Source organism: Thamnophis elegans, chromosome Z (genome assembly GCF_009769535.1).
Source record: "Thamnophis elegans isolate rThaEle1 chromosome Z, rThaEle1.pri, whole genome shotgun sequence".
Classification (NCBI taxonomy): Eukaryota; Metazoa; Chordata; class Lepidosauria; order Squamata; family Colubridae; genus Thamnophis; species Thamnophis elegans.
The window spans coordinates 20,480,850-20,495,828 of NC_045558.1; the positions used below are offsets into that span (position 1 = coordinate 20,480,850).

The 14,979-nt window shown below is 35.6% G+C and overlaps 1 protein-coding gene across 4 annotated transcripts in view; it reads right to left on the minus strand.

Moving 5' to 3' along the window:
• ZEB1 (zinc finger E-box binding homeobox 1) overlaps positions 1-14,979 on the minus strand; it is a 79,293-nt gene that overhangs the window by 12,636 nt on the left and 51,678 nt on the right. For 2 of the 4 annotated variants that reach the window (XM_032234541.1, XM_032234543.1), the window contains exons 2-5: positions 12,841-13,041; positions 9,825-9,887; positions 6,979-7,137; positions 2,641-2,843 (exon numbers count right to left, since the gene is read on the minus strand). In XM_032234541.1, the coding sequence (XP_032090432.1) occupies positions 2,641-2,843; positions 6,979-7,137; positions 9,825-9,887; positions 12,841-13,041 (626 nt within the window). Of the gene's footprint in view, positions 1-2,640; positions 2,844-6,294; positions 6,456-6,978; positions 7,138-9,824; positions 9,888-12,840; positions 13,042-14,979 lie in introns of those variants that run through there. The other 2 variants (XM_032234542.1, XM_032234544.1) reach the window with 2 other exon arrangements.

Genomic DNA, 14,979 nt, shown 5'->3' on the forward strand with positions numbered 1-14,979 from the left:
GACCCGGATTGTTGTTGGGGGCAATATGCTGACTCTGTAAACCGCTTAGAGAAGGCTGAAAGCTTTATGAAGCGGTATATGAGTCTAACTGCTATTGCTATTGCTATTGCTATAATGAATAAGGAACACTGAAGCGGGGAATTTAGGAAAAAATAAGTATGACATTGGAGCAGGAAAGCAAATAGAGGAATATGGAATAAAGTTTTGCAGACTGTAGAAAGTAGTATAGGAAGAGTGGGGTGTAGGATTCATTGGAATAAATGGGGCAGTGTAGTGAGGGCTACAGTAATGAAGGAGAAACAAGGTTAATGGTAAATGCATACAAATGTGGTTTTTGGAAGTGATTTTATCTTGGAGCATAACTGTATGGTGGGAAGTGAGCAGAGTCACAGCCTAACCATTTGGACAGACAAATACTGGTTAATGGCTAGAGGCACCCTATAGTCCAAAAGGATCCTAGTGAGAGTTTGGATGACTACAGCCTGGACTATTGCCTTGGATCAGATCTGAGTCATGCACTGGCTTTATTACAGATCTGTATCCTCAATGAGTTTCAGCTACTCTAGTTCAGGGGTGTCAAACTGGTGGCCTGCAGGCCAGATGCATCATACGCAGGCCACACCCACCCCAGTTTCACAAAGAGGAAAAACATCGCGATATATCACGTGACAGTAATATGATGCCATGAGTTTGACACCATGCTCTAGAAAGACCAGATCAGAAAATCTATTCCACAGAAATGCTGAAACTATTTTTATGGCGATTGGTTATAATAAGACATCTATAGCACCCTTAGTTTTTATCATATGATCTCTATGGCTGAGAGCAAGTCAAGGCTTCCAAATCAACAATCACTACCACAGGTGCCTTTATAAAAACCTTCATACCAATATTTTGGATCAGTTCCATTTATGGACTATAATTCCCCTTGAACTCTGAACTAACCTATACAGCCAGCAAGCCAACTGAAAGTGACAAAGATGTCACTAAATCATCAGCCACTTTGCTACTTTCTTGCCCTTTCCATACCTATCCCCCACCAGTATGGAGAAAGCCATGCCATATGCATGTAATGCTCGGTTAACATATCATTATAGAAACAATATACATTATTCAGATTATATAAATTTATATATACTGATATCTGCTTAAAATTTTACCTGTTTATATTCCACCATATTTTAAGAGGCAAGCCTCTTTAGGGTACATTTCCCTTCAAAAACCTAATAGTTTGGAACAACTATTAAATACATATAAACGATTGGACTTCTCTAACAGGAGGTCTGAAATTCTATGCTTATAATTACAAGAAATATTATGGGCCATTATAATCTAATTATTCTTATCTTGCAGTTTTCAGTGTATGAAGTAGAACATATCATTTCAGCTTTACAGAGTGTAAACTTCTAACTTCTAAAATTTATCAATACTTAAAATGGAAAATGAAATAATTGTTCCAAAATATTTCATCAATAAGTAAATACAAAATGTAATATTTAAAGTTATGGGAAGTACCAAAATACAGATTTGTCTTGTTTTATGCTAGAGAAATATTCCCTGAAAATTTGCATGAAAAGAATTCAAATAAAGCAAGTCACTGATCCAATGGAAAAAAGGAAGTTTTGGGGTATAGTGCCAAATTTTATAATCTAAATGCTTTGACAAATGTGCTCATACATTTTTAGAGTCTTACTCTGAAACACTACATATTCAAATGTTTTATTCCTTGTTTCATGTCGAGCAGTGACAACATTTTCTGCAACTGGATTTATAGTATTATCACAGACAAAGAGGTAGAAGGCACTACAGCACTACAAAATTTAGCATTCTTTGTAATGTTGCAAATAGTAAGGATGTTACTTAATTTAAATTAATTATTCTAGCGCTGAGGATCCTTTACTAGTCTCATTACAACATTTCATTTCATTTCATTCATTTATTGAATTTATAGGCCGCCCAATCCCGGAGGACTCCGGGCGGCTTACAGAAATGAAAAATGTTAAAAAAGGATTAAAACAATAAAATACAACAAGATTAAGAAGAAAACACAACATGCACCAAATCAAAGGGGGGCTGGACCTCAATCAAGAGGTCAACATAATATGAGCATTATTTGTTTCAACTGTTAGGAGGTCTTTTTCCTTTTGGATAAGAAGTTGGACAAGATTTTGATGGTTATTTTAGCATCATAATAGCAGCGATAACTATTTCAAGTACAGAAGTAAATAGAGGATAAATAAAAGAAAATGGGGGAATGAGGACAGAAAGAGATTTTGTTGGAAACTGTTCAAACAGTTTAGATCACAAGAAGTACTGGAATGTTTCCAGATCTTTAATGCTAATTGATTAACTGGCATAAATCACACAATAGTAAAAAAAATTTTTTTTTGCCTAAAGCAAATCTTGGATGAAAATGATCAATTGTAGAATACAGATTTACAGAAAGCAAGGGGAATATTTACAAAGCTTGAGAGCTGAAAAAGTTAGTATAATACTGACTGAAAAACCTGTGCATGAAGCATAAAATACTGCAAGGAAAAACATTTATGCACAAAGTCAGATTCAAATTCAAACAAACATGAAATCCATCTAAAGCAATTACTAATATGGAACAGAATGAGCGCGGAATTCATTACTCACTTGATCTCTTCCTGATTTATGTGATGTCATATGGCGTTCAAGTTGTGTTCTGTATGCAAATGTGTAACTGCATAAGGAACAACTAAAGTTATCTTCATTTTTTTCATGGCGATATTTTATGTGTTCTTTCAGAGAGGTAAAGCGTTTATACCCTCTATCACAGTAAGGGCATGTAAGTAGCTGTGAAAATGCATCTGGTGTGCCTGAATGAGAATAACAAAGTATTATTTTGTTGATCATTATTACAGTCATTCTATTTCAAAATTGGCTTTTTATTTTCATCAGTTCACCTCTAGTCAGGACTAAGTGATGGTAAAACGTATCTATCTATGCTGCACAGATTCCTGTCATTTAATTCTGTTTAAAAGCATAAAACAATCTTCAAATAGCAAAATTAGAGATAGTCTATGTCTGCAGGAGTGATGACAGCTGAATAACTACCTGGTCAACTTCTTATACCACGGACGTGCAGTCAGGGGAGGCAGGGGAGGCAGAGCCTCACCACTGTCGTCATGAAAAGAAAAAAAAATGTAAAAGGTCAAGCTGAGCTAGTTGCTGCCAGAGTCACCGTGGATGACTCTGCTTAACTGTTTAAAAAAGCCTCTAAAAAAGCACCCTCTACAGGAGGAAGCAGGGGAACGACGTGCCTCATCTAGTCTGACTTTAGGCGTTTTATGATCACTCAAGCAGAGTTAAGCAAGGATTAAAAGCCGAAAAATTCCTGACATAGGTGAAGCACATCGTTCTCCTGCCTCCTCCTGTAGAGGGTGCTTTTTAGAGGCTTTTTAAAACAGTTAAGTAGAGTCATCCACGGTGACTCTGGCAGCAACTAGCTCAGCCTGACCTCAGTTCTTGCCTTTTTCCTTTTACATTTTTTTTAATTTTCATCATAACAGGCAAGAGCAGAGTTGAAATCCTCTCTGAAACAGCTGGAAAAGGTACGTGTGGGTCGGAGGAAGGGGGAGGAATTCAAACTTCATCCTCAAGTGTAGATCCCTCCCCAAGTGTAGTTTGATTGCAGGCAGAGCCACATTGCCTTTTCAAACACATAGACACACACACACACACTAGATAAAACTATATAAGTCCAGCTTCACTGATTAAAAGTTTGAAAAGGCATGGCCTGCAATCAAAGGCTCGGATTGGCTCCCCTCTGGCTTCTCTGCCTCTTCTCTCACCCCAGCCTGCAAGCAGGAGGTGAGTGGGTGGGTGGGCTTTATTGCGTTTCAGGCATTTTCCACCCAGACAGCAGGCTGCATTTGCAATGGTGGAGGGGAAAGGGGTGGGGGTGGGGGTATGGCAGAGGAGCTGCTTTCAAGCCATTGGAAAATATATCCAATCCAACTTCTGTGTTTGTGTTTATTTGAGAGTGAGTGAGTGAGAGAGGGAAGGGGAGAGGGAGGGAGAGAGAGAGGAAGGAGGGGGAGGGAGAAGAAAAAGAATGAAGGAAACTTTGAAACCCACCACTGTATCAGTGCCTTACCAGCCATAAACCTCACTGCACGTCACTGTCTTATACCATTCTCTACTCTGTATTTCTTCTCTAACAGCTGGACACATTGATTTGAACTACTGTCACACTTTCAAGCTGTTGTGAAGAAAAACCATAAGCTCCTCCTTATTGAAGCACTGTGGTGGCACAGTGGTTAGAATGCAGTATTGCAGGCTAATTATGTTCACTGCCAGCAGTTTGAATCTCATAGGCTCAAGGTTGACTTAGCTTTCTGTCCTTCCAAAGTCAGTAAAATGAGGACCCAGATTGTTGGGGGCAATATGCTGACTCTGTAAACTGCTTGGAGAGGGCTATAAAGCACTATAAAGTGGTATATAAGTCTAAGTGCTATTGGCATTATTACCAATGGTCAAAATTGACTTAACATGTTACTTAGCAAGATATAGTTGGGGCAAAACTCCTGCCTCATAGGGCATGGTGATGAACCTACTCTAGTTCCTGCTGCAATGCCTGGATAGGCAGATGTTTTTATGAATGGCTAATAAGGTGTTTAAATGCAAGGACAACAAAACTAAAGAGCCCAAATCCTATTTTGCCTGTTAGAACAGCTCCATTCTACAGTGATTTAGAATCAAAGCTAGGGAACCAGAAGAGATTTCAGTTGTGGGGAACGCAAATGTCATGTCTATATAATTTTCTGCTGAATGGATGAATAGTATTTAAATCAATAGTGGGAAAAGATATTAGGTTAAGAAAAATATTAAGAAAATTTTTCTTTTGAAAAGTTTATCTACATAAGCTATAGCAATAGAACTTAGACTTATATACCGCTTTACAGTGCTTTACAGTCCTCTCTAAGTGGTTTATAGAGTCAGCATATTGTCCCCAACAATCTGGGTTCTCGTTTTACTCACCTCAGAAGGATGGAAGATTTGAGGCGGTGAGATTTGAAATGCCAAATTGCAGTCAGCTGGCAGTCAGCAGAGCTAGCCTGCAGTACTGCATTTTAACCCCTGCACCACCTTAAAGTATGTTTCAAGTAATTTACCACAGGTAGTTCTTACTTAATGGTGACCTTTTCAGCTGTTTGAAGTTACAACACTGGCATCTATGAGTGGCATCTATGACTGGTCTTTGAAGATTGTGATCCAGATGTTTGGCAACTGACTCATGCTTATGATGATTGCAGTGCCCCACTCACATAATTGTCAGTGAATGGAAACCGGCAGGCAAGATTGCAAGTGATCTGATAAGTTGCTTGCATTCTTCCCTATCCCTGCCCTGATGCACTTGTGAAATGCCTTGAGGGTCCCCCATGCATTCTCCCCTGTCTGGTAATAGACACCTACCTCTTAGCCTGCTTGCAAACTGCCTGGGGCTTAACAACATATTATTAAGCCTAGTACTTAACAGCAACAATTCTCGCCCTGGCAATGAGGAGTGCTGGAATTGATTGTTACTAAGAACTGTAGTCATGATATGCTTTATGACCATGTCACTTAGCAACACTGCAGTCTCAATTACCATCATTAAACTCTATGTGTTGCTCTTATATAATGTTTCTTTATGTAATGTTATTTTCATAATACCTCATGACAATGTATTACTATTTCATTATCACATCCATACAAGTGTTGAATTTTTAGTGAAATATACTACTGCAACAAATCATTAATTTTAACAATATCCAAAATATAGTATTTGACTACATAAGTTATAGGCATATAAGTTATATGTCTATAACTTATAAGAGCCTAATAACCTCTCCTTAAAGTAACCAAGGGAAACAGGGGCCTAATTTTCACCAAAATATTGGCATTGATAAGCATTGGGTTTCCAAAGCTAATTTCTCAAATTAAAATATCTATCAAATCTGAAATTTATTATTCAGTGGTGTATAAAGCAATTTCATTGAAGCAAATCAGTTAAGCAGTTGGTGCAAGCAAAGAGCTAAGTACTGAAGCGAGAATGCTAGTTCATGATAGACTGAGAAAAAAAATCTGAAAAGTTGTGATTATTAATTTTCTATACTTGATTTATCACAAAGTTGGATATTAAACAAGAAGAAAATGGGAGTGGAATGGGCAGAAATAAGAGTGTTCTAGTAAATGTGGTGGAAATTTTCTTTTTGCCATTTCTCCTTCTATCAAACTTGATTCTTGCTTTTCAAAAAAAGATCTTTTTCTTTTCCAGATACTTACCGGATCATTCCATCAGATTTTACTCTATCCAATTTTCACTAACTGAATTTCTCATCAATTCTTTCTTCAGTGTTTTTTGTTTAAGGAAAATTTTGAGTCCTCTGGGGATTCTATGACTTCAATATTTTAGGCATGTGTAAAGTATGTTTTTTCCCCAAAGCTAGCTGCTTTTTTTTCTTTTCTTTTCTGGAATGAGCACTGTAATAGAAACAGTATATATATATTTCAAACAGGTATGTGTGTGCGCGCGTGTGTGCATATAAAGGGGAATTTGATTCATGTCTGTGTATGTTCACTTATTTTCACTAATTTATGTATTATTTTACAGAGACTTCTTTTCTCTTCAATCTACAGTGTTGATTGTTGCTGGAATTGAAAACATGATCTCAAAGGATTGCTTGTTAGATATTATAGAACTACAATGCTCTCACAGATGGCTTATATAGCTTTAGATCAGGTTTCCCCCCTCCCCCAACTTGGCAACTTTAACATGTGTGGCATGCTGGTTTATGTGGGAATTCTGGGGGTTGAGGTCCAGACATTTTAAAACAGCTAAGTTGAAAAACCACTGCTTTAGATGCAACTTATTCAGTTCTTGCTTCTAATTTCCATCATTTTAAAAATTACAGACTTGCTTCTAATTACACGATCTGAAAAATTTACATAAAGCCAAACAGGGCTTACCATTTTCATCCTGACCACTAGCCTCAGGTGTACCTTGGTGTTGTTCCTCCTCAGGAGCTTCAGGGTAAATCACTGCTGTATCTTCTTGTTGCAAAAATTCTTCAACATTCGGGTCATGATTTTGTTCATTTTCTGCATCAGAATCACATTCATCTTTTACTAGAAACGAGGATTGATAATATTCTGTAATTATTTGTATTATGTCTTTATAAGTGGAGTGCTCAAGATGATGAATAAAAATTAGGGTAAAGTAACCACAAAATAAGTTTTAACATTAAGAAAGGGTGGCTGTGTATTGTGTGTCAAAAAAATCAAGATAGTGGCCACAATAATGCAATCAAAGTGATGTCCCTTTTTAATTATACTCAACACATGTTAAAAAGGGGAGGGGCTTCACTTGCATGGTTGTGGCTGACATCTTGACTTTTTACATCCATTGTGGATACCCCTAGCAAATTTGATAGCTTTTATCAACCTCGGACAAGTTTGATACATGTAAACACTGAGATGAAAATACAGAAATGGATTCTGGTAACCAGTGTTAAGATTTCTGTATTTTACCAAGGTTTATTTTAGCATGCTATAGTTGGATGTACAGATCACTTCTAAACAATTTCCATCATATTCTCTACTTACACCATCTTAAACTTTCCTTTGACATTTGAAATATTTTAAGAAACACAGATGCAATAATATATTTAGAGCTCTGATGAAGTTCCCCATTCAAAAAAACCTATTATTTTTTGACAAATATGATCCTTTTACCCCGAATAACTTATATTTTGCAATTATTCAATGTACGTGGTACTCCAAACTATTTCAGATAGTAATTAGGTGAAATTCCAGATGAAAAGAAATAAAAAGTCTTGAGTTTAATTCTTATTTTAGCTTTATAAACAAGAACATGTCAAAAAGAATAGAAAAACACAAAATTACTCAGTAGCATAAATTTAGAAAAAAAAAGAAAAAGAAGGAAGGAAATAAAGAAAAATAAAAGGAGGGGAGATTGAAGAAAGATCCTAGTTAATGTTGAAAACTAACTAAAATTGATGCCAAACTGGGCAGGAAAATAATTGCTTTATCAATTATGTATAGAAAGTATATTTTCATAAAAGTATGCTTCATGACTAGTTTGCCTCACTCTGAATAGGGCTTTATTTGATAACATTATTATCACCCACCAAATTTAAATAGATAGGTCAATATTTTACCACATTTTTCAGCAATGTGATTTAAGTTTTTTTAAAAAATTCAAAATAGCACCTGGTTGTAGTACATGGCTGAGGATATGATAAAAAAATGGAAATAAGTGAGAAATTATTTTAGGCTGTTCCAAAGCATAGTATTTGTCTTCAAAATTTAAACAACATTCAGCAAGATCTGTATATTAGACATATATTATAGCATTCATAATTTCATTTTGATATGAACGTTTCAGTATATTATCCATTTTTAAAACATTTATATTTGAATTAAACAAGGTTTTCCCTTTAAATTGCATTTCCAGAGGGTAGAATTATTTTTAAAAATCATTTATTTGGACAGTAAAAATTGCAAAAGGATCTAATTAAGTGTTTCATGAGCTGATTTGATGAAGAGGATTTTTGTTCTTGAAGGTATCAGTCAAAAAGGGAAAAATCTCTGGAATATGGAAAATTGACCTTTCAAAAGGAAAGCAAATTCTCTTGCCCCACCATGATCTCTAACTAGATACTAATTTCCACCTCCTCTGTCTCTCTTCTCCTATAACTTGTTCCTTATCACCTTCCTTCTTTTTCCAGACATTGGACAAACTTCCAAAAACAGAGAAAACAAACAAAACAAAGCCAAGTAAAGTAGAGTTGCGCATCGCCTTCTTTTCTAAAAAAAAAAAAAAAAAAAAAAAAAGCTTATAAGACCCATTTGGAACTTTGAGTAATTCTTTGAAATAAAGATGATGCTGGAGGCATATATATGAAGAAGACATTGTCCCTGTAGAAATCTCATTTGATACTGGTGATGCATCAATTGTATGTACACACACACATAAAAACACACATACACAATGTACATACGCATACAAACATACCTACCTACATATATGTACAAGTGAGGCATCACCAGTATCAAAGGGGATTTCTACAGGAACAATGTACTGTCTTCTTCCTGCCTCCATCCTGGAAACAGGGATCCCTTGCTTATAGTACACAAACTAAGAACTTTTAAATTTGCCATCTGAGAGTTTCTTTTGAATTCCCCAAGATTGTCATCTATATTGTAATATAGACGTAATCTATATGGATGTGAATATATTTTTTTGCAGGAGGTTTCAAGATGCACAGAAATGCTACGTGATAACATATATCAAAGACATACTGTATGTCACTTACTCCAGAGCTGAGATATGCTGCTGATTTAAAATCAACTGATTTTAACTACATGACTGAAGACAAGTCTAAATAAAAAGGGTAACTGTTACCCTTGCTGTGGCTCATAATCTTGCATTATAATCTTACAACAGAACCCAAATCAATTTTTTATCCGCTGTTCTGCTAAGAATAACAGCCAAGAAATTGCAGAGGCACTGCAGCCAGGGGAAGTAGCTGTTGTGCATAATTTATCAGCAACACTTTTAAATTGCACAATTGGGAGCCTAATCTGGTCATTTTCAGTAACTGTATATCCATGGTTTAAAGCATTAAGTGCAGTGCATGTAGAAAGGTGCCAGACAGGAGAAAAAAAAGATTGGGAGGAAAAGATACAGTAGTGGAAAATAAGTAATTTCCTTTTTTGAAAATGCATAGTTGTACTAACCCAAAGAATATTCTAAATACTCAAAACAAAATTAAGGAATCTGATGACAATACCTGGGCATACAGATTCATCTATCTGAGCTTCAGGCCCCAGGATTTCCTTTGTTTCCTTTTTACCTGCAACATAATGGGATACAAATGAAGACCAATCCTTTACTTATTTACTTGAAATTATCCAAGTCATACAAATAAATATTCATAATACTGTAATATGATATTGTTGCTTTTAATTGAATTTCTACAACCACATTGTAGAAAAATGACATACACACACGCACGCACACATACGTATCATTTTTCTGTATAATATATGAATAAATAACAAAACATGTGAACATATTTTACAGAATTGCTAGAGAATGAAATAACATCAAAAAATGCCTATCTTATGTAACTTACTTATCTCACTTCAAGAGGGAATATAATGGTGAACGTTTCTGATGAAAATTATAATAATTAGCTAAATTCATAGATTTTCCTTCAGCTATTCCTAACTTTTAAGTGATTTGGCTTATAAATTGAATCCAAGTTTTGGTACTCTCTATTCTCTGTCAGCACGAGTTGATACTTCCAACCTCCGTGCCCCTCCCCTCCAGAAAATCCAGGAAGTAACACTCGCGACCTCTCTAGCCACGTGTTTCCTGGAGCTCTATGGTACTTGGTCATTTTTTCTTATAAAATGAGGTAAAAGGGGTGCGGGGGGGGGTCTGTTTTGTTGCTTTAACGTTTTAATATCTTCAATGAAAGTACTGAGACAGAGAAAGAGAGGGATTAGACAGGGTGTCTTTTGTCATGCCCCGGTTAGGATTTCTTAAGCAAATCCACTGGGCTTTCAGCACGAAGCCAGAAAATCGGGACTTTTTTAAAATGGCCCGGGACACAGGACAAATTGTTATAAAGCGTGATTATCCCGCTGAAATCGGGATATCTGGTCACATGCATGTATGTATGTATGTATGTATGTATGTATGTATGTATAAATGATAGCCAATTAAAAAAGAGATGGTTGCAAATGAGATCCTACACAGAAAAACGATTCACATGTTTCATTTGACTGGAGTCTTTAGGATCCTTAACTCTAAAAAGAAAAGATTCTTTAAAAAACCCTAGGATTGTAGGGAAGTCTAGACCTTGGAATTGCTGCTGATGTGACTTGAAAGGTTTCGTCTAAAAAGTTCAAAGCTTTTCTATAATAATCTTTAATCTTTTTAAATATATATCTAAAAACTATGCTGAAGTAAATATTTGAAACTACTAAAGACCATTGAATTATTCTTTATGGTCAAACCAAGTTTCTTATTTGGAAAATAAATTATCCACTACACATACACATGCTTTTGTTAATTGCTGTTGGTAAATGGCATATAAGCAGCACAAACCAGTTATTGAAATATTATTCACAGAAAATCAAAATTTAAAAAGTAACATCTGATTTCTCTACAGGAAGAGCTTCTTTATTACACATAAAGAAGCATTTGCTTCAGTTATATATAACACATCTGACATTACTGATCTATAGTTATCTAAAATTGTATCTGAAAATAGCAATGGGAATAAGGGTACTTCAGTATGAAGAGTTTGTTTCTACGAAAATTTGCTTTATTCAGCAATTTTATAAAGAGTCCAATTCTCTTGCAGTAAGCTCATTATTATATTTGTTATAACTACACAACCCCCCAAAAATCTAATAAGAAAGCAATAAGTAGAACAGGAGAAACAGAAAAGATATATACTGAGACAAAACGAGGTGAGTTCTCTCTGAGAAAGGTAGATAACATATTAGGCACCCTTTCTTCGGTGTTTGTTGCTAATTTCAATTTGTTACTAATTTCCTTTCTGCAAAATAAGTCTTTTCCCCAATATAAGGGCCTTCCTGAGCTAATAAACAGATAGAGAAAGTAGTGCTTACTTTTGTATAGTTATTACTAGGATCAGGCTGAGGGCAACAATTTTCTTATTATTCCAATGTAGTTCCTACTGTGATTAAGCAACTATTATCTCAAAGAGATCATTATCTTTGCAAAGGATGGCTACTTGGTAAATACAGTACTATATGCATTCACTGGGAATAGAAAGCCTATGGTACCTAAAAATTTGATTAAAAAAATAAGGTAAAGGTAAATGTTCCCCTCGCACATATGTGCTAGTCATTCCCGACTCTAGGGGGTGGTACTCATCTCCGTTTCAAAGCCGAAGAGCCACTGCTCTCGGAAGATGTCTGCGTGGTCATGTGGCTGGCATGACTAAGGCGCACAGAATACTGTTACCTTCCCACTAAAGTGGTCCCTATTTTTTTACTTGCATTTTTACATGCTTTCAAACTGCTAGGTTAGCAAAAGCTGGGAAAAGTAACGGGAACTCACTCTGTTATACAGCACTAGGGATTCGAACTGCCAACCTTTCTAATCGACAAGCTCAGCATTTTAGGTCCTGAGCCATCGCATCCCAAAGATAAAGGGAACCTTTACTTTTACCCTTACCAAAATATCTAATGATAATAACCTTCAAGGCCAATTCTTCCCAAATGCACAATTTTTAATCTTCTTACGGGATTTCCCAGACTAATTGGACCATAGAACAAGAAGAAAATCGGCAAAAGGAATAGAGGTGTGGCTGCAACACTTTTCTTTCAGTCTATGGACAAATCAGGACTGATAACAATCCTATGGTACCACCTCCTGCTCCCCATCATGGAGAATACTGAAGTTCTATGAATAAGGAAGGACAATGCAATGAATAAAGACAGGGAGGCTGCATTTGGCCACCCGTCTTTCCACTGAGGTATTAGTTGGAAATGGAGATACAGTTGCATATTCAGTGAGTTCCATATTCTCACTATTGATTACTGATATTGTAATATTTGTGAATGTGTTTTGAGAAACAAATATCATTAAGCTGAATGATAAAAGATCTATAAACAAAGTTTGTGCTATCAAATTATGAACTGTAAGAGTTTGAAAGATTAAATGACACTTTATACTAGGGCATAAATGCCTGTGCTACGCTGTTTTTAAAAGAGGTTAATGCTTTATTTCTAAGTTTATAAAGAGATACATTTTTTGATACCTACCTTCGTCTTCCCAACAACTGTTTGTACTTCCTTCTTTTTCATTATGTTCTGGTAATACTGCATGGTCTTTTGGCAAATCATCGTCTGGCACGCTATTATCACAATCGGTTCCATCTACTACACTTTCTTCTTCAACAATGTGCAATTTGTCTTCATCATCCGAATCTGAATTAGTTTCTACAACATTATTGTAATTGGTAACTGTGGAAATATAAGGAGAAAAGATCAATGCATCTACAGTTTAGGAATGATTCATTGCTAATAAAAATACTGATAATAAAGTATAACTACTACACTGAATTCAGCCCTCATTTTAAAAAATATTGAAACATACTGTAACTCTTACTGAGGCAAGTAAATATAGTATAATCTTCCTACAGGTGTGATGTCCAGTAGTTTAATGTCTTACAGGTCTAGTAAACAAACAAACAAACAAACAAACAAACAAACAACTTTGTCATTTTGTCTAGAGATGAGACCATTCATTCAAACATAGCTCCATACCAGCTATCTTCTTGGAGAGAATTTGGGAAAATTCTTATAATCTGTCCTTTATTAATATATGCTTCTTGTAAATTCATAACTTGCTATATGAACTCCAGGAAATAATATTTGTTTAATCAATTAGAAAAAATAAAATACACTCAACTTTGTTTGTGAGTTTACTCTGGAAACATCATTACAGGATTAGATTTTGTTTATTTTACTTTTTTTAATGACTGTCTACTCAGTACATTCTGGGTAGTTTACAACAGCAGTTAAATATAATACAGGCATCCCAGACTAAAAACAATTCGGTAATAGAAATACACCTGTTTTTCCACTCAAAGCCTGGGATTGGACTGCATCACTAATCAAGGAAACTTCCACTTTGTAGCATTAATGATATTACTTAGTTTGGTAACGAAATCTCTGCAAGAAAACTACTAAGCTCAGAGAGCACCAAGAACTTCACAGTTCAATCCTCAGCTATAAATATTCTCTTCTATCAAAACTTGCACCTATTCATTTCAAAATGTACTCCACTTTATGCTACAGTCAATCAGCAATGTTCCACCATACACTGAAACTTTGGTACTCAACCTCTTTGAAACTCGTTGAATTTGGTACGCAATTTGGTGTGAAAATTTTGTCCCGGTAGTCATGGTTCTTTTGGTACTCAATGAACAAACTAGAACTTGTCATGTTGGCTGACTACATTATTCCTTATGGGAAAAAATTATACTCATAATTTTTGGTACTCATCACTCCTCTTGGAACCAATTAACAAGTACTGAGGTACGGCTGTATTTTATATTGGACAAATTGATCAATGTCTACATACAGTAAACAGAGATATCAATTCTAAATTGGAAATACCAAAACATAGTAATATTTCTATTCCCCTGGATATTCTGTGATTCTATATTCCTATTCTCAGCAGCCACACACATATATTATCATATTCTAAGAAAGGAATGTGATATATAAAACCTGATATCGCAACAACTTTATTAAAAAAAATAAAGTAAAAGGTAAAGGTTTTCCTGTCCAGTCATGTCCAACTCTAGGGTACAGTGCTCAACCTCTGTTTTTTAGCCAAGGGAGCCAACATTGTGTGAAGATATTTTCCATGGTCATGTGGCCAGTATGGTTATATGCCAAAGGTGGACAGAATGCTCTTACCTTCCCACCAAAATGGTACCTATTTATTTACTTAATTTTGAATGCTTTCAAACTTCTAGGTGGTGAAGAGCTGGGGAAAGAATGGGAGCTCACCCCATTGCGCAGTACTTAGGTTTTAAACATGGGTTCTCAGCTTTGCAGCTGACAACCACTGAGCCATCATGCTTCCCTTTAAAAAAAAAAGTACCAGCAAGATTTTCACTGTGCTAACAATGATGTATTAAATTAAATGTCATATTCAGGGTACATTATAATTATAAAACACAAAGACACATCCTTCACATTCTATACAATTGAATTGAAAACCGATATTGCATTAGTATTGCACTATACAGTAGAATTCAATATAGTTACTGTCCTGGAATAGAAGCTGTTTTTCAGCCTATTTGTCCTTGTTTTTATTATCCTGTACTGTCTGCCAGATGGTAAAAGTTCAAAAAAGGATGCCCAGGATGAGATGGATCTAATATGTCC